The 20508-nt window shown below is 49.5% G+C and overlaps 1 protein-coding gene across 2 annotated transcripts in view; it reads left to right on the plus strand.

Moving 5' to 3' along the window:
* The window catches only part of MYO16 (myosin XVI), a 244649-nt gene that overhangs the window by 116494 nt on the left and 107647 nt on the right, over positions 1–20508 (plus strand). For both annotated transcript variants that reach the window (XM_076054072.1, XM_032977714.2), the window contains exons 14-16: positions 8783–8888; positions 15824–15941; positions 19041–19188. In XM_076054072.1, coding sequence (XP_075910187.1) covers positions 8783–8888; positions 15824–15941; positions 19041–19188 — 372 coding nt within the window. The remainder of the gene's footprint in view (positions 1–8782; positions 8889–15823; positions 15942–19040; positions 19189–20508) is intronic.

Here is a 20508-nt window from a genome sequence, read left to right on the forward strand (position 1 = left end):
ACCACTAAAACCCCAATAACAATAGAGTAAAAGCAAAAATGTGCTTTTGTGCGAATTGTTTCGGAGGTTTAATTATGTTTGTTAATTAATAATTATTGATTGCTAACCGATCTTTTCGAAGTAAAATATATATGAAGCAAAATTCATTATTTGAATACACATCTCGACACGTTCGTCAATAACACAGTGCCCTTTAAAACAAATTAATAAACAAATAAATCTAGAATAAACAAATGGTTGGTTACGTTTTCGGGCACTGCGTCCTTCTTCACGGCACATGGAGATGCCTCTGTGTGCTGTGACAGAGGCAGATAATTTAATAGGAATTGTGATTGTGTGGCCCCATATCACTGCGGAGAAGAGGAGTTCTCCCGTGTTGGTAATGTCCACAACCCCGCCACTGGCTCAGGGCCCTCGATGGGAGATGAGCAACCGCCTTCAATGCTCATTCGAGCACTTTGACTTGAAATTTTGAGTTGAACCTTCCCTCGGTAACCTAATACCTAATAACAATACAAATTACGATGATGACGACGGTATGTGTAAACCACTATTCGCCCCACTGTGAATCTGTTTGGCAGAAGGGCACGGTGGGCGAATCTGTTTGTCAAAAATTTCCCAGATTGGTGAAAAAAAGCATTATTTTGGAGCTATATTTCGGGCTGTATTTTTACCTAATGTCTCAGCCCCCCCCCCCCCCCCCGGGTTTAATTCGACGAGAGACAAAGCCCAGACGTCTGGGCACACACGGCACTGTGACTAACAAACCAGTTAAAGCCCTCACACCGCACGATGGGTACGTTTCCACCCCCTACACTCAAGGTGTAGTCGTCTATTTCCTTGTCTTTTTTATTTCCGTAGATTTTCATTATTTCACGTTCTCGTGTCGAGCACTCGACGGGGGACCCTCAGTAAGGCCGCGTGTATAACGACGTTCATTTTAAGAGCACAATTTAGGTAGCGGTGGGGGTTCAAGCCTCACGCTGCGCCACGGGTTTGTCCTATTAAAATATTCAGCTCTCCGCTACGCCTCCGTGGGGCCTTGGCATTTGCTCAAGGCTGGCCGACATGCACGCTGTTCCCCTTGTCTTCTGTCTTGAGGATTTCGCATAGTCTCGTAAAGTTACGATGATAATAATAATTAATTTCATTTTATGCAGCGTCATTCGTGCAAACAGCATCCCACAAAGCTGTACATTATTTTTTTTTATAGATATAAGGACCACATCGCATATACGCGGTTGGCTGCGTTACGCCATGTACACACCAAGCAAATTAAAATCCTTCTGACAAGCAACATCAAAATGAATAAAAGATAAAGACTTGGCACCAAAACAAAAAGCACGATGAAGGATTTTCTTCAAAATATCAGACGTGTAATTTGTGGCTGTTTTTCAATCCACTTCTGGATGAAGGCCTGCCAATGTAGGTGATGTTAATTGGACGTTGTTTGACCATACTTATATTTATATACTGTTTATAAACAAGAGTAAGCAAGACGGCTTTTGTGTGCGAGCCAGACGGACCGAATGACCTTCGCTTATCCAAAACACCTCAGGTTCTCTTTATTAAAACATACGATGCTGGTTCTATTCCACCTTTGGGAAATCTTACGTGAGATTGGTTGCAACACGAGGCCTCGTAGATTTATGAGACTTCTCTCGGATAAATAACGTTAAATGCAATATGGTCCCAGCACGTACACGGAGAGGGATTTTAACGGGGACAGAAAATATTGTGTTTGTGTGTCTTGTGTCAAATGTAACGGCATTAGTGTTGTGGATTTCTACATGGAAGCTAGCATCCCTGTGTGTTTGCAGTTTTGACCCAGGGAAATGCCGTGAAGCATCATTGGGGAAGGGCAGGAAGCATTATGTGGGTACATTTACACGCTTCACTGCCATAGGCTGATTGGCATGGCTCTGCAGAGAGTTACAGAAGCATTGATGGTGCACCATCTGATACAGAAAAGGTTTAATTAACACGTAGTAGGCTTCTGTGACCGATATTACGATTCATAATAGATTTTTGGGTCAGATCGCGTACGTAATATGTGTATCACAATTCTGGCAACTGCCTGAATATGCTGGCTGTAACTACCAGTGAAACGTCGTACCCAATTGTTTTATGTGTTGGGTATTGCTCTCCAACTCGGATGATTTGAATCCACACTTTGCTGTACCACTGCATCCTGGCGAGCCAGGGTGTGGCACCTCGATGCCCACGGGAACGGAGTTTCACAACATTTAAGAAATCCACCAACCCCCGCTTCGACAGTGCTGGATCACAGGCTACGTGCATAGCCACTGGCCTACATGTGCCGTACGCGCGTGTGTGCACGTTTAAAGACATTGCCAATTTTCTTTTCACACCGGGTAATAACGCACCAACAAGAATCAGCTTGAACCAGTTCCATCATTAACGAGAGAGCAGTGATTGTGTGCGCGCGTGCGCGCGTGCCTATTTCCAAGACGTTCGCACACAGCGGTGCGAGCAGGTGTTTCGGTGCTGGGTGGTAATAGATTGCAAGCGACGTTGCATGAATTGCGAAAATGTTGCGGCAGAAACCAATCGCATCGGCGGCGGCAGTGGGGACGCCGCCGCCGCGTTCACACACCGCGGGGGCTGTCGCTGGTTCACCACCCGCACCCCTTCGCGTCCAGCTGAGCTGTGACCCACCCCCCCCCCCCTTGCGCCTATAGTCCCCGTGCGTTATACGAACCAACGTTCAGCCCAGCCAATGGGAATTTCCATCCACTGGAATAAAAATAACAATAATCCATGACAGAGGCTTTTGGGTTAGATCGAATATAAATGTGTCAGTTTAACACGTAGGCTTTCGCGACCAATATTATTCACAATAAAGGTTTTTGGGTTAGATCGCGTTATTTATAAATGTGTCGTAACCCCTCCACCACCCGACACGGCCAATCAGCAAAATAAAGTGTCACGTTGACAAAGACAATTATAAATGTGTCGTTAAACCCGACGCCACCCAGCACAGCCAATTAGTAAGGTTTGTCACGTAAACAAAACGTGCAAATTCAATACTGGACTAGTTTAGCACACCGATGTGTTGGAGAGTAAACCCACAACATTTACAATTGGAGTACCACGTTTCGCCAGTAATTACAACTTCCATCATCAGGCGACAGACAGAGCTGTCGGATTTAACAACACATTTATGGTAATAGGTTTTTACCCTTTTATCTGGCACAAAAAAAACTGATACCTTCATACAAGGAATCATGTTTGCAATAACCACAACACAAGCAGTCAAAATGCAAACAAAAAAGACAACTCTGATAATGTATGCACTGTCCTTGAAATTGATTGGTCCACACCCGAGACAGCTTTCTTTAGAGCCTCGTCTCACATAGCGTCTTCTGGTCCAACACCAGTGGAGACTAAGCTCTAAGAAAAGCCGTCTCGGGTGTGGACCAATCAAATTCAAGGACAGTACATATCATTATCAGAGTTGTCTTTTTTGTTTGCATTTTGACTGCTGGTGTTGTGGTTATTGCAAACATGATTCCTTATATAAAGGTATCAGTTTTTTGTGCCAGATAAAAGGGTAAAAACCTATTACTACATATTGTTACTGACAAAAGAGGTCTCATAACACATTTATATTTACGCGATCTAACTCAAAAACCTCTTCTGGAAAAGATTTGTCACAAAAGCCTAAGTGTTAAAATAATAACAATAATAATAATTGTGTTTATAGGCCAGGACAGGCGAGTGGTACATGATAAGGTTGTTGCCGTTGTTGTCAGCCTGTAACTTCTCACGACTAGGCCAGGACAGGCGAGTGGTACATGATAAGGTTGTTGCCGTTGTTGTCAGCCTGTAACTTCTCACGACTGGGCAAAAAAATCTGCCACCCTGTTTACTTGCATTGCATCCTTCCCTTAATGCTTTGTCCAATGGGGTGCCACGGTGGCTATGAGATGTTAACTACCTCGCCTGGTATGCAGGAGGTCATGGGTCCGATCCCGACCCTGACGCCTGCTGCTGTATATTTGGAGTTTGCGTGTCTCTCTCCGCGTGGTCGCGTGGATTTTTCCCCGGGTCATTTAGAATCAACTTTCACGCGTTTAGAGTTTTCGGCTGCCGGAAATGTCCACGTGATAAGCCACTTCGCGTCGAATTTCCTCTGGCCCTCTGGTTTTCCCTCCATATTTAGCAACATGCGCTTAGAGTGTTATTTGGCTGCTATAAATGTCCACGTGATAAGAAACTTCCTCGAGTTATCATTTGTTGCCAGGTCGCTTCTGAAAAATATCTATAGCTCAATGGGCCTCACAAACCCACGACGTCCTGTGTGTACCAGGCGAGCTAGTTAACATCTCGCCACCACAGGCAAATTGGAACATCATGCGATAATAGGCAGTGATGCAGATCCCGAGAATCTAAATTCACGTCGTCATTATAATACGGGAAGACTATTGCGTACGTGACGCGACTCAAGTGTGCGTATCTGTGCGCACCGCCCTTCGCATGACGTGTTAAGGCAGACGGAAGGCGTTGACGGTGAACGGCATTTTGATCGAAAAGAGAAACCCCTCGGTGCTTCGCAAGCCTCACCAAAAAAACCGGCACGCATCACACGTGCGCAGCTCGCAGATCTGGTGAGCAGCTTAAACAAGCTGAGCACGTGGCCTTTAAAAAGCGGCAAAGCAATTGGCGATTCTGTCGGGGGGAAGAGCCGTTGTATTGTAACGCCGTTCGGTGCAGTGGCCAGAGCCGAACGGCCGTAAAACCAGGATCTGTGCTCATTTTGTCTTGGGAATGGGATTGTTTAGCGTGCCAATGCCCAATTTGTATGCAGGCCCTCCCGTTTGGGTGAAGAGAGTCGTTGTGGTTAATGCCCCCCTAGGCAGGTATATTCGCAGCTATGGGGTTCATAACAAGTCTGCACAGTAACGACCGCCCCTAACGAGACTGAAATGTTGCCCGCGCCGGTTTACCGCTGCGAGATGTTAAAGCCGCTCTCACCCTGTCAGGCTCGTGGCTGAATGAGAATTCACTGCTCACGAGAATTCTTTTTTGCGCGATTCTTAATAGATTTTTTGGGGGGGGATTTAGGCCACGTAATGATCTAACTGAATGTTTGCCGTGCTGTGTAGCGAATCGTTACGCGTTCAGTACGCTGTACGGTGGCTCCTCAGGAATCGAGCAGAGTGTAGGGGAGGACTTGGCTCTGATTAGTCTAAATTAGCGCTCTTGTTTACCCATTAAAGCCTCACTCAGTCTCAAGACTCGTTTTTTTAAAATGGTCCTGTCAAGCATTTTTTTCAGTATGGGTCTCTGGCCCAAAAAACCTGGAACCAGTTAGCGACATGTTCTGGGTCTATCTTTGAGTCTGAGCCAGTTTTGGCTTTAAACAGTTGTTGTTCCAAAGAGTGTACACCGTGTAATCAGTGCGAATTTGTGATTGGACTGGACTCACGAGAGTGTGCAATAACAAGTGTCGACATTTACGTTGCTGGTGTGGAATCCCAGTTGAGTATTGCAAAGGTAACTTTTCACCATTGGGTTGTTTTGGTCAGTACCAGTTAGATTTAATATTTTGTTTTCTAGCAACAGGAGGGACAGGAGAACCATGCATAACAGGGGTAGCATATAACAACTCCATACATAAAGGCAACTGAGCCAGGAATTGAACCCAGTACCTTTTGCTGTAAGGCACAGGTGTTTTCACTGTGCCGCGCAGTGCTGAGGGCATGAATCTTAGTAACGAGATGCGATTCTGCCTGTATAGTTATGCCGGGTGGCCCATCCCTCTGCTGCCTACATTTAGAGATCACTGCACCAGCTTCAGGCCAAACAGAACTGCTTACGTGCCCCTGTTACACCGATCTATCTTGGGATTCAGTCACTGCAGGGCATTGTGTGTGGTGCGATGCAGGTAATTGAATGACGGTCGTTTATTTGTCGCGCAAAAGTCTTCAGCGGCGCTTATTAAGTCTGAAATATTAACTCGGCTCGAGCAATAGTACGCACGTGGAAGCTGGGGGAAGAATGATTTTGTAAATGAATGCAGACGTTCGCGAGTTGTGCCGCGTGTGATTAAGGAGGTGGCGACACGCTGCGAATGCCGTGGTCTGGGGCGCCCAGTACGTTGCTCATTTCTGCATTTTCCTTGCCGTGTCTGCCTTCACGCAACGGAGAGGTTTTCGGCGGCGAGAGACAAATCGGCGGCGGAGGATTGTTTGCGCAGGGCCTCTGGGTCTGAACGTGAAGTCGCCTACGGTTGAATTGCAAATGAGTGGAGAAGTGCGTCCCCCCCCCCAACACCCCACTGATTTACGAGGAGGTTTTGTTGGGCAGCGTTCACGGAGGGGAGCGCACTGTCCTCTCGGGCGCTATTGGATCAGCAATTGAGAAGTGGGAGTGCATAGATGGAGATAGCAGCTGGCCCTGTGTGGAAACCTCTTGCCCTTCGGGATTTCTTATGCATCTAACGCAGGTTTTCGGTGTAATTATGAAATGTTAATGGGCTTCAAATGGCATTGTTTTTTTGGTAATTTTCACTCTTAGAAAAAGTATGGGAGTTTTCTTTCTTTCTGCAAACGTGACTTGATACTGACCGTGCCTATCCAGGACTAAGCCTGGATAGGGCCTGACAGAGCTTGGCACCTGGAAGAACATTCTAAATTGTGGCCCTATCGATGGCTTAGGTACTGCTACTCGCAGGCCTGATGGATGTTTAGTTCACCCAGTAGAGTTACTATGGGAACCTGGGCCCTGTCTGCTAGGCCAGATCTCGAACAAAGCCTATATTTTTGATCAGTTTTAGGGGAAAAGTGTAATCGGCTCACCGTAGCTCTAGGTCTGGTTTAGTGGGAATCATCCTCTCTGTCTCACTTGGTAGTAGACCACATGGCTGTTATTTATTTTTTATTGAATTTGTAAAAGTATTATTATGCTCGTTCCTGCCCACAGCAATGAATATCAGCATTGCCCCAGTGCTTCCAAAGGCTTAACGTGTGTTCATGAAGATGGAATTTGTCGAAGTGCAGAGATGGAGTTTTCTCTTGACTCATCACAGGAAAATACACCATTGCCCAAACGTGACGAGGTCCATGCAACTACCAAATTAAACCCATTTGAGTGACGTTCTTTATAAGGCTCTGCAGCTTCAAGAGATCAGATATCTCTCCTGGCCTCCCTAAAGAAGTATCGCCCCTTCCGAGGCTTCTCTCCTACGTGTTCGTGAAGAAGCTCCCAGAACGTGGAGCGGACGTCAGGCCTCAAAACCGAGCCGCGGCCCGAAGTCTCACCGAGGAGCTGTACAGATTTACGCCTCCGATGAGCACGGTTGGCTACGTGCGGTGTGAAAGAAGTTCAACGTACACGTGTACATATTGGGGGCGTCCAGAGAGCAGCAGCCGGGTGAATGATTGAGGATCTTGCAGTCGGTTGCCCGTGACGCTTGTCGTTGCTTGGAGCCGCTTACAGATGAGGGAGGGAGGGAGGGTGATGTTTTTAGGGGTTGCCTATGGATGTGCTCGGCAGTAACTCAGAGAGCATTGCCTCGTGGGTGGGGTGGGGGCGGCGGTGAAGTGCCTGTGACTTAACGCAAAGCCGTCTCTCTGATATTGAAATATATTACTGGCTGCCGCCCTCCTTATCCTCCACAGCAATGGCTATTTGGCTCATGTTCGCCCCCCCAAAGCCGCCTCCGATCTCGTCCCCCTTATCTTTGTAAATTATGTTCTCTCGAGCCTAACCCATGCAATCTTGGGACAAGCCTTACTTCTCCCTAGCCACGCTTTCCCAAGGGTTATTATGGCTGCTGCTGCTGCTGCTGCGACTGTGAAAGCCTCTGTGAAGCGTCTCATTCGAAATACCGAGGCCGTTTCCAAGATGAAATGCACCACATCCCCTCCACTCTCACCTACTCTCACCTACTCTCACTCCACACTGCTTGCGGCTCCTCTGTTCTCTAATGAATGCAAAGGTTATCGTCGCTGTTTTCTGAGCGGCTGTCTCGACCAATGTTCAGTCTCCCAATCCTCCCTTCTCCCCATCCATTACTAACTTTTTTGTTTGTTATTAACGTATTCCAAAACTAGAGTTGAAAAGCGTGAATGCGTTAGCTCTGTCTGTCCGTACGTCTGTGTGTGCATCTGTCCGCGTCCGCCTGGTTGTACCATGTGGTGACACAATGACTCTCGTAAAGAAGATGCAATAGGAATGAAACGGGAGTTTAAAGTTGTGCCATTGAGCAACTGAGCGTTTGCTGATGTGGTCAGTTGGTCCTGGATTTGGTCCATCGCACACTGGGCCCATCTTCAACATAAACTCAGCTGGCCAATGATTGACGCTGTCGATGCGTGTGTCAGGAGGTGGTCATCTTTCTCTCTGACTGTAAAAATATTAAAAATTGACTACAGAATACATCGGTCTCATATATGTGTGTGTACTCTTTGTACACAGCTGGGGAGTGGTAGTGTAATGGTTAGCGCTACAAGCCGAGCGACCCATGTTCGATTCCCGCTCACGATCAGCAATGATGGCGAATATCTGATCCGGTTCTGGGCCTCCTCTAGGTCAACCCTGCCTTAAATAACTACCCTCTGCGGTGTGTGTAAATATCAGCACTGTTGAGATAAATGCAGCCGGCAGCATGGGGGTGCTGGCCACCCACCACGTCGTGTGGCGTGCTGGCCTTCATAGTTGCTACTCGCTAACAGCGCTTGCCCCAGCAGTCTGTTGAGGCTGAACGGCGGGGGGGGGGGGGGGGGGGGTCTTTGTCTTTGCGTGTGTGCGGCAGTGGAGAGAGCGGCTCGGGGAAGAGCGAGGCGAGCAAGCACATCGCCCAGCACCTGCTGCTCCGCGGGCCTGGGGACGGGCCCGAACTGCACGCGCGACTTGTCCACGTGAGTGTTTAAGAGTGGCAGTTCGGAAACTTATGATGGCATGTTGGAGGAGGGGGGGGCTATGTGGCTAGGTGGGTCAAGAGTCAGAGAAACACTGAGCCAGCATCATCATTGAGATCCAGGGGTTTGAATCCAGGAATTCGGCCGCCCGTAATTAAACCGCATCCTCGCTTTGTAGGAAGCGACAATGATTTCTCACTTTGCAGGGCGTGTAGGAAAGGGGGTTCCCCTCTAAGTGTTTGGGTACGAGGTGACGTGAAGGCATCTCCAAAGCAGCTGCGATATCCCCATCCACAGGCTATTCTGACAGCACTGAGACAGCAAAGATCCCCTCTGTACTATAGCCATACGGATCTGCTGGGTATAAAACATAAGCAGCTCTCTGTTCTGTCTTCACGTATATATTGTTTTAGTCCAGGGGTGGGCAATTTTTTTGACTCGCGGGCCACAATGGGTTCTAAAATTTGACAGAGGGGCCGGGCCAGGAACAGATGAATGGAGTGTTTGTGTGAACTCATATAAATGACATGTAAAAATAATTACATGAAAGGATTTGGCCTTTAACAGGTAGCAAAGCATTAATTTGCAAGGCAATTTAACAATTTGCACGAACATGAACAATACAGTTTAACACGTAGGCTTTCGCGACCAATATTATTCATAATAAAGGTTTTTGGGTTAGATCGCGTTTATTTATAAATGTGTCGTAACCCTCCACCACCCGACACGGCCAATCAGCAAAAAAAGTGTCACGTTGACAAAAGACAAATAATTCACTACTTTAGCCCACCGGTGTGTTGAAGAGTGAATCCACATTTACAGTTTGAGTACTCAAGAGTGAATCCACATTTACAGTTTGAGTACTCAAACTGTAAATGTGGATTCACTCTTCAACACACCGGTGGGCTAAAGTAGTGAATTATTTGTCTTTTGTCAACGTGACACTTTTTTTGCTGATTGGCCGTGTCGGGTGGTGGAGGGTTACGACACATTTATAAATAAACGCGATCTAACCCAAAAACCTTTATTATGAATGAACAATACAAAAACATGTCGTAACTCCCGGTCAAAGTGAGCCATCTAATGGGGAGATGGGGGCATTACAGGAGAAAGGTAAAATTTTATTCAATAATAATAATATTTGGACAAGTTCGGCGGGCCGGATTAAAAAGCCCAACGGGCCGTATACGGCCCGGGGGCCGTACTTTGCCCATGCCTGTTTTAGTCCATCAGCCTCGGGGCTTACAGACCAATGTCATGCAGCAGAATTTTACTTAAAGCAACCAAACTCTGGATACATTTTGAGTTTTTTTTGGTTCTCATTCGTAGAGCTAGGCTTAGTATGCTGCTGCTGCTGGAGCCAGGTACGATTAATAGCAAGTAATGTCTCTCTCTGTGTGTAGGTGTCTCTCTCTGTGTGTGGGTGTCTCTCTCTGTGTGTGCCTCTCTGTGTGGGTGTCTCTCTATGTGTGGATGTCTCTCTCTCTGTGTGGGTGTCTCTCTCTGTGTGTGGGTGTCTCTCTCTCTCTCTCTGTGTGTGGGTGTCTCTCTCTCTCTCTGTGTGGGTGTCTCTCTCTCTGTGTGGGTGTCTCTCTCTGTGTGTGGGTGTCTTTCTCTCTCTCTGTGTGTGGGTGTCTCTCTCTCTCTCTCTCTGTGTGGGTGTCTCTCTCTCTGTGTGGGTGTCTCTCTCTGTGTGTGGGTGTCTCTCTCTCTCTCTCTGTGTGGGTGTCTCTCTCTCTGTGTGGGTGTCTCTCTCTGTGTGTGGGTGTCTCTCTCTCTCTGTGTGGGTGTCTCTCTCTGTGTGTGGGTGTCTCTCTGTGTGTGTGGCACAGCCGCCGTTGCGTTGATTCGTTTAGATTGACATGCAAATCTCTCACAATACAGTGGTAACCTCCTCAACTCTTCGTCGTCGTGGAGGTCATCAACCACAACCCCCCCTCCACCTCGGTTCCCATCTTTGGATTCCCCACACGCTTAGGCACAATCTCTAGCCCCCACCCTCTTGCCCGATGCGGCAACCCCCCCTCCCCCCCCCTCTCGGCTCTGTATATATCAGGACTGTTTATCTCTCCCACCTGAAGACGATTGCTTGTGTTGCGATCGAAACGTCGTTATCTATTATTATTTTCTACCTACGTGACTTTACCGAAAGAACCAAAGAGTATGGATTCCTGCAGTCACGAAAGCTTCAAATCAATATTTAATAGCAACAGAGTTATACTGCTCTGCGTGAGATCTAAATGGATTCTTTATGCAGACTAACTGGTTATAAATGACATCTACGTCTAATTATCCGGCTATATAAAGGCACGTCTATGCTCACCTTCCCTTTTTTTTCATTTCACATTTCCCTCTCGGTTTAATCACGAGAAGGCCTTCACCCAGGAATGATACCCTAGGGGTAACAATGACGATCTTCAATTAAACATTCCCGATGAAAGGTCTAGACAGACCTAACGTGATCCCCAATTACTGTGACCAGCAGAGACCTTAAAGTGACAGACAGGTTGTGACGTTAAATATAATACAATAAATATTGATGGAATAACAAAGGTGGGTAATGGTTGTGGCATGTCCTAGCGGTGCCAGTGGGTCGTGGTTCGGCTCCAGCAGGCCACCCTGGTTATTGCCGCGGGTGTATTCATCATGAAATGCTGTGCCCCAACTACTACACTGCGGACATTGAAGGTCTCCTGACGTCATTCGAAAATGAGTAGGCCATTGGCATGCTGGAGTCACGGTCGAAATTCGCTGTGAAACGCAGCGCGTTCGTGATGGACCGTGCACTGTAAGAATGACGAAGCAAGGTCTCGGCGTATCCCCTCCCCCACCACCATTCGATTCTAAATAAATAGTGGGGGGGTTTTGGCCATCACGTCAGCTGGAGTAGCGAGCGCTTCGTTAAGGATTCCTAGCGCCCACGGCGTGAAGAAGCTCGCTTCTCGGTCGGGCAATTTGAATAAAAAAACGGCCTGCGAACGTTTTTGGAGGCAATGCGGAGATGGCAGTCTGTCGTGAGTTGGTGCCGTGCGAAGGCTGCGACCCCTCCTGCCTTTGTCGCTTTCATGACTAAAATGATTTTAATGTGACGCATCGCGAGCCGACGGCCTCGTAACGAGGCCGTCGAGGCCCACGCACCGATGCGTGGATATTTTTTTGTTTTAATTTTGCCGCAAATTTACCGACGTCTGTCCGTCCACCCTGCAGTGTAAATGGGGACAACCACAGTGATCCGTAGCGTGCGCACGTGTCGTAGTGGGGTAAGGTGGAGGTGCTCTCACCTGTTCCAAGCGCATCCAGCATGGGCGATGTAACCCCCCCCACCACCACTCCACGACCCCCCACCACCCCCACCTCACGACCCCACCGCCCCACCACCCCATGCCCCACCCCCCACCACCCCATGCCCCACCCCCCACCACCCCATGCCCCACCCCCCACCACCCCACCCACTCCCCGCCCCCCACCACTGCACAGGGAAAGCTGCCGCTGGGAGGTCTCTCCCCCATCGCCCCGCCCCCTTCCCTCCAACGACCCCCAATCCCCCTCCCTCGCTTTTCACGCCATGCCAGCCAATGTCGTATAGCTGTGAATTTTACCCTTCCATCTCACCTTCCATCTCACCTTCCATCTCACCTTCCATCTCACCTTCCATCTCACCTTCCATCTCACCTTCCATCTCACCATCTCACCATCTCACCTTCCATCTCACCTTCCATCTCACCATCTCACCATCTCACCTTCCATCTCACCTTCCATCTCACCTTCCATCTCACCTTCCATCTCACCTTCCATCTCACCATCTCACCATCTCACCTTCCATCTCACCTTCCATCTCACCATCTCACCATCTCACCTTCCATCTCACCTTCCATCTCACCTTCCATCTCACCTTCCATCTCACCTTCCATCTCACCTTCCATCTCACCTTCCATCTCACCTTCCATCTCACCATCTCACCATCTCACCTTCCATCTCACCTTCCATCTCACCTTCCATCTCACCTTCCATCTCACCTTCCATCTCACCTTCCATCTCACCTTCCATCTCACCTTCCATCTCACCTTCCATCTCACCTTCCATCTCACCTTCCATCTCACCTTCCATCTCACCTTCCATCTCACCATCTCACCATCTCACCTTCCATCTCACCTTCCATCTCACCTTCCATCTCACCTTCCATCTCACCTTCCATCTCACCTTTCATCTCACCTTCCATCTCACCTTCCATTTTACCCTTCCATCTCACCTTCCATCTCACCTTCCATCTCACCTTTCATCTCACCTTCCATCTCACCTTCCATCTCACCTTCCATCTCACCTTCCATCTCACCTTCCATCTCACCTTCCATCTCACCTTTCATCTCACCTTCCATCTCACCTTCCATCTCACCTTCCATCTCACCTTCCATCTCACCTTCCATCTCACCATCTCACCATCTCACCTTCCATCTCACCTTCCATCTCACCTTGCATCTCACCTTCCATCTCACCTTCCATCTCACCTTCCATCTCACCTTCCATCTCACCTTTCATCTCACCTTCCATCTCACCTTCCATCTCACCTTCCATCTCACCTTCCATCTCACCTTCCATCTCACCATCTCACCATCTCACCTTCCATCTCACCTTCCATCTCACCTTGCATCTCACCTTCCATCTCACCTTCCATCTCACCTTCCATCTCACCTTTCATCTCACCTTCCATCTCACCTTCCATCTCACCTTCCATCTCACCTTCCATCTCACCTTCCATCTCACCTTCCATCTCACCTTCCATCTCACCTTCCATCTCACCTTCCATCTCACCATCTCACCTTCCATCTCACCATCTCACCTTCCATCTCACCTTCCATCTCACCTTCCATCTCACCTTCCATCTCACCTTCCCTTGTCTTTTCTTTCCGTTCAAATAGTTGAAGTGGCGTGGAAGCTCAGTGTCTGCACGGGGCGTGTGTCGTCGCGCATGTGTGTGTGTGTTACTTGTTGGGAGCGATAGTGTAGCGGTTAGCGCGCTGCGCTATGAACCTGGCGACCCGGGTTCGATTCCCGTTCACGGCCAACACCAGTGACGATTATCTGAACCGGTCCCGGGCCTCCCCTAGGTCGACTCAGCCTCAAATGAGTACCTGGTGCGGTGTGTAAACATTGCCACTTGGGAGACAAAGGCGGTCGGGCGTGGTGCTGGCCACCCACCCCCTCGTGTACCGTTCCGGCCTTCATAGGTGCTCGCTAACAGCACTTGCCCCTACAGTCTGTTAAGGCTATATGGGGGGTCTTTGTGTTACTTGTTGGGAGTTGAGATGTCGCGTGTTGTTGTGCTGCTTATGTAAGCGCACTTGAGGTACGGTAGAGTAGGGGAGAGAGGGGGGAGTGCTGGTGTATTCCTGGAGAGTCCTCGAGCCATTTAACCTTTAATTCTTTGAACGCATTGATTAGATTAAATTATGACCAGGTTGGCTTTCACGCCTCCGTGTGCGGCGGCAGCTGTGTCGCTCTCAGGAGAGGCACCGCGCAAAAGAGAGAGGGCCACCCCCACCCCACCCCGTGGCTAATTATCTCCCTCTAATTGCACCGAAGCAATTCGGGTTGGAGGAGGCAGGGTGAAAGGGCAAGATTGCCGCGTGTGTAAGTTCAGGTGGCGGCGGTAGCTGTGATTGCAGGCGAAGAGGACCCGCGTGCTTGCGTCCGCTGCTCTGCCGCGAAAATAAATAAAAAAAAACAGCACCGAGTGAGAATCCGCCGCGGCCGAAAGCGCCCGGCGATGTTCAACTGCGCGGCAGCAACCACGTTCCCCGCTAAGCCCCCCCGCTAAGCTGGCGATCACCGCTCGGTGTGGAGAGAGCTGGGCGAGCTCTCCGTTGGCTACGGTTTTAACGGAGAATGCCGTACTTGCGTCCGGAATTAATCCGGTACCGGGACGAGCGCGCGGCACCGGACGTACGGATCTACGTGCGTTTGCACGCGTGTTGAATTTCTTGCACAAACGTACGTAGCCAACTGTGCTAATCGGAGGTCAGGGGGTGGGGGGGGGGAGAACATCAAGGAAGGGTGGTGGAAGGGCGGGTGGCATTTGGGCGTTGCGCTGCAGGGAACTCTCGTTCGAGTGTCACCAGTTCGGTCTGCGCGTGCAGCGGGATGAAGGGATTATGCGGGCAGACCTCGCCAAACGCGGGGGGTTACGTTCCTGGAAAATGCCGTGTTAGGAAAAGATTTGTTCGAGCAAATAAATCGACGTCGTGGGAAAAATAGGGTTTTGTTCCTGGGTCTGAAATTATCACCGCCTCTCTCTCTTTGTTTAAATTAGTGCGACGTGATTTCCGCCCTTGTTTTTGCACTAAAGGATGCAGAGTCGATATCCATCCCGTATGTGTGTGTTCACCCTTTATTTTTAAATTTCACCTCAACACAAAACCCCCCGTCCCCATTCCTTCTCCCGCACCGCAGCACTCACGCACAACGCTCGACCCTAACAACTGAAATTCCAGCCCGATGCTCGCAACCTCAGACTCGTGATCAATCCATCATCAGTCCACTGCTGGATTGAAGGCTCTCCCCAAGTCGCAGCCATCCTCGGAAGTCAGGCGCACGCCTTCATGATGAGTGGCAATGCATCTCGGTAGTGCGTGGGACTGAATGAAGTGGAGCTCTTCAATCCGGAGATGTCCACATGTAAGCAGGCGATGAGCGAGAGTGCTTGGATTGGTCAACTGCTCGCTCAGGTGTTGAGCTGCCCTTAGCCACAATGGCATTTGAAATTCATTCGTCTTTACCAGAATCTGATGAGAAAATCCCTGCTTAGATTGGGTTTGGCCTAGGCGCCACGTGAGCACACCATGATTGTGTGTGTATGTGCACTTGCCCCACAGGTCTGTTGAGGCTATACAGGGGGGTGGGGAACTTTATCTTTGCACGCTGTGCCTGTTGCTGGACAGGTGAGCTGCCTACTGGAGTCGTTCGGCAACGCCGTGACGCCCGTGAACGCCGAGTCGAGCCGCTTCTCGCAGCACCTGGAGATCCACTTCGAGGCGCGGAGCGGCCGCCCCGTAGGAGGTGCGCGATGCGCCAGCTTCTGCTGTCGTTCACTTAAGGCTGGACCGGTGCCTCCAGCCGTTTGTGAAAAAAAATCCCTTTTTATTACTACACGCTTTTATTTAACTCACTCTGTCTGTTGTTGTAGCCTCATATCTTGTAACTCTATTTTAACCCACTTCCCAATGTGATATTGACTGCAAACTTGGTATACCTATGTCATACTGATGACAATGCTATATTCTATCATAAAAAAATATATATATTTTTAACCATTTTTTATGTTATGTTTCGGCTTGAGTTTAATTGTCCACGGTCAACTAACGCTGGCTGTAATTGCCCACGGTCCCTTACGTTATGGCAAGCTTCGGGGCCACTTCCTGGAGTCGTGGAGTTCTTCCATTACTATTCAACTTTTTAGTACATTTCATGAAAGCGTGTTTTAAAAAAAAGTTGTTTTTAATTACAGTATATATTTTATTTATTCCTGGCTTCATGCTCAACACAGTATACGGGCGGAGCTATACTGGTGCAGAAGTTACCGTGGCTACCTGGGTAGTAGCCAACCGATCAGCACAGTTGCCTACGTACGGTGCGAAAGAAGTTCAACTTACATGCTCGCAAACCCGACTTGTGAGTCGGGATACCTGAGTAGTGGGCGGGGCCTACGAGCAGTGGGTGGGGCCAATGGCAGGAGGGGGAGGCAAGGTGTGGCAAAAAAAATTGCGTCTTGCTGTACCTGCATAAAAGTAAAAGAAACAACATTGAGAAAGAACAAAAAAACACACACATTACAGAGCCAGTAGAACGATTTACAGATACTGTACAGGCGGAAATCCATGGGTTCCGCGTGTCAGACAAGCACCTTAGCAGCAGCGGCGACAACGCCGGTGTAATTGCCATCGAAAGGTATCACCTCGGCGACGCGTGACGGGGGAGCGCGGGGGCGATGGCCAATTAGCGGCGAGCCTCACCCGGCCCATCGCACGGCCACCGCGGAGAGATCGGGACCCGCCAATTCGCGGCCGTTAGCCCGCACCCTGCAGCATCTCGCGACAAAAGCTCCGCCGTGCGCGTGCAAATTAGCGGCTGCGCGGACTCCTCGCCAGGTGGGCCAGTCCTCGCCGCGCGTGGCTGCGTTGGTTTCGCGCTGGCCGTGCGCAGTGAGCTCATTGCCTCGTTCAGCGTGCTTAGGACGCGGATCCCTGGAAAAGCGACACGTCGAGAGAAAACGCGTCATGCGAGGGATCGTTTTTTTTGCACGTACGTTACAGGGGAAGGAATTAATAATACAACGCAAAATATGAATCGCATTTGGACTATGTATATATAAAAAAAATCTGCCTGCAGCCATCCCACGGCGGGGAAAGAATAGAGATTAGGGGAGTGGCGTACTCTATCGCTCCGCTACTCCGTCGCTCCGCTACTCTGTCACTCCGCTGCTCTGTCACTCCGCTACTCTGTCACTCCGCTACTCCATCACTCCGCTACTCCATCACTCCGCTACTCCATCACTCCGCTACCCTATCACTCCGCTACTCCGTCACTCCGCTACTCTGTCACTCCGCTACCCTATCACTCCGCTACTCTGTCACTCCGCTACTCTGTCACTCCGCTACTCTGTCACTCCGCTACTCTATCACTCCTCTATCACTCTGCTACTCTGTCACTCCGCTACTCTATCACTCCGCTACTCTGTCACTCCGCTACTCTATCACTCCGCTACTCTATCACTCCGCTACTCTATCACTCCGCTACCCTATCACTCCGCTACTCTGTCACTCCGCTACTCTATCACTCCGCTACTCTATCACTCTGCTACTCTGTCACTCCGCTACTCTATCACTCCGCTACTCTGTTACTCCGCTACTCTATCACTCCACTACTCTGTCACTCTGCTACTCTGTCACTCCGCTACTCTGTCACTCCGCTACTCTGTCACTCCGTTACTCTGTCACTCCGCTACTCTATCACTCTGCTACTCTATCACTCCGCTACTCTATCACTCCGCTCAGCCGCACAGTTCAAGAACGTAATTCGACGTCGACCGCTCAGAAACCGCCTTTTAACGATGCATGTTCCGCGTTATAAGAGAGCCTGCCCCCCCTCCACTACCCTTTGGTATTCCAACACTTATTCACGCACGCATGATAACATGCCCGCCTGTAAGCACGTGTGTACGCGTCACCGTGTACGCACGCACTGCGGAATCCTGCTCACTGCTGCCAATTTCAGGTGGTGAATATCTGAACCGATCGCCGGGCCTCTCTTAGATCGACTCAGCCTTAAATGAGTACTCGCTGCGGTGTGTTAAAAACATGAGCGCTGGGGAGACAAAGGCGGCCGGGCGTGGTGCTGCCGACACCACCCCGCTGGTGTGCCTTCTGACTAGCTGCTCGTGAACAGCACTTTCCCCAACACTCTGAAAATCTATGAGGGCGATGTATGTGTTGTATATACAACCATGTGCACACATGCTTATATCTGTGTGAGCACGAGTCTGTGATTGTATACACATCTCCAAACCTGTGCGTGGACGCGTGCGTGTGTTTGTGATTACGCGCGCGGAGATGCGCGTGCAAGGTAATGAAAGGACGAACACAGGTGTTTATTTTTACTTTAATCATAACGGTCCCCGCGACAATCTTGCACTCCTTCAGCCCCGCTGAGTAAATTACAATGCATCGTGTTATCACAAACTATACATGTAGCATTTACCATTTCGTTTTTAGTTTGTTGTCATTCCCCCGCACCTCCGATTAGCACGATTGGCTCCGTACGCGTACAAAATAAGTTCAACGTACATACGCACGCGACCTACTGGATTATCCATCCGCCTAAAGCACAGTGTCTGTGAGACGTCCGGGAGCAACGGTCACGGCAAGAATGGCTTGTCTCCCGTTCTTCCCTCGCGCCCCGACTGGACATCTGTGAAAACAGAGCTTCTTAGCTCATCGGATTCCTCCTGCAGTAAAAACAACACGCGTTCTGTCTCACTTGCGTCTCTCTCTCTCTCTCGCTCGCTGCTTCTCGTGCCCGTGAGGCTGACTTGGTGGGGTTGCTCCCTCTCGTGCCCGTGAGGCTGACTTGGTGGGGTTGTCTCCCTCCCACGGCACACAGCCCGAGTGTTCGCCTACTGCCTGGAGAAGTCTCGCCTGGTGGCCGCGCCCGCGCACCAGGGCAACTTCAAGATCTTCCACCTGATGTCCGGCGGGCTGACCGCCGACGAGCGGAGCTACCTCTACCTGTCTAACATGGCGTCCTTCCGGCGAGTCACGCCGATCGCCTTCACGAACCGTGCGGTTCTGTGCCATGGCCGGGTGGTTAGGCCGTGGACTAAGACTGGTATTCTTCACCGGTTTTCAGAGAGGGGTGGGATGGGGGGGGGGGGGTCACTTTTGCCGATAAGACATCAATCGACGTGAGGGCCCCCACACATTTGAAACCATTGGGGGCTTGACAGCAGCACGGTGATGGGGTGTCTCCACTATTTCTGCGTTGTCGGGGGCCGCATGTCAGGGGTCGAACGAAAGGCCACCATGGGCTGCCAGTGGCCCGCGGGCCTTGCAATGAAGGACACTGGACTAAACATATTTAAAATCTTGACTTAAAGCTTTCGTGACTGCGGGAATTCATATTCTTTGGTATTTCGGTAAAGCCACGTAGATAAATCAAATAATAAAACATAATAAAAAATCATAACAATAACACGACGTTTCGATCGCAACACAAGCTCGTGCTGCGATCGAAACGTCGTGATATCACAAAACGTCGTGATATTTTTATTATTATTTTTATTATTACTTTTCATTATTTGATCTATCGACGTGGCTTTACAGAAAGACACAATAATATGAATATGAACATATTTTGGGTTTTTTATCGCTTTTTTTTGTTGAACGGGCCCCCATGATTTATAACCTGTAGTAACCAGGCAAAATTTGAGATTGAAGAGGCTGCAACTGGTCCAGAGTTTGCTTGCTTAAATAATGCCGCTGGATGATATTGGTCTGGAAAGCCAATTGACTGTTAGACTAAAAAAAACATTATTTATGAATGGAGAGACAGAACAGAGCCATTGCTAATATAGCTTTGGTTTTGGACCTTGAGCAACTGGGCATTTGCTGATGGAGCAAGTTGGGCCATAACACACTGGGCCCCACTTCAAGCTGAACCTCGATCAGCTGGCAAATGGCATACACTGCGGTGAGCGTGTGTGGGTTGGCCAAGCTCCAGGAACAATTTCCTCGCAAGGCCTGGTTGGACAATGGCACAATCCAACCCTAGACCCAACCAAAGCAACGATATCCAGAGATCACAGCAGCTGCTGCTGCAGTCGGTTTGGCTGCTCTGCGCGCCCCCTTGCAGCGTGCATGCTGACATCGCTCCAATATTTTTTGGGTTGCACACACAGTAAACCCAACAATGTTTTTATTTTAACAGGTAAAGTCCACTGAGCTAGATGGCTCTTTTGCAGAGGCGCACTGGCCACGAATTATAACTCAGGGAAGCGGCTCATGTGAACATTTATAGCAGCCAAATACTCTGAACGCACGTCGATTCTAAAAGCGGAGGGACAAAAAAACGG

Source organism: Petromyzon marinus, chromosome 64 (assembly GCF_048934315.1).
Source record: "Petromyzon marinus isolate PM22_M1 ecotype Great Lakes invasive population chromosome 64, UKy_Petmar_22M1.pri1.0, whole genome shotgun sequence".
NCBI classification, from domain to species: Eukaryota; Metazoa; Chordata; class Hyperoartia; order Petromyzontiformes; family Petromyzontidae; genus Petromyzon; species Petromyzon marinus.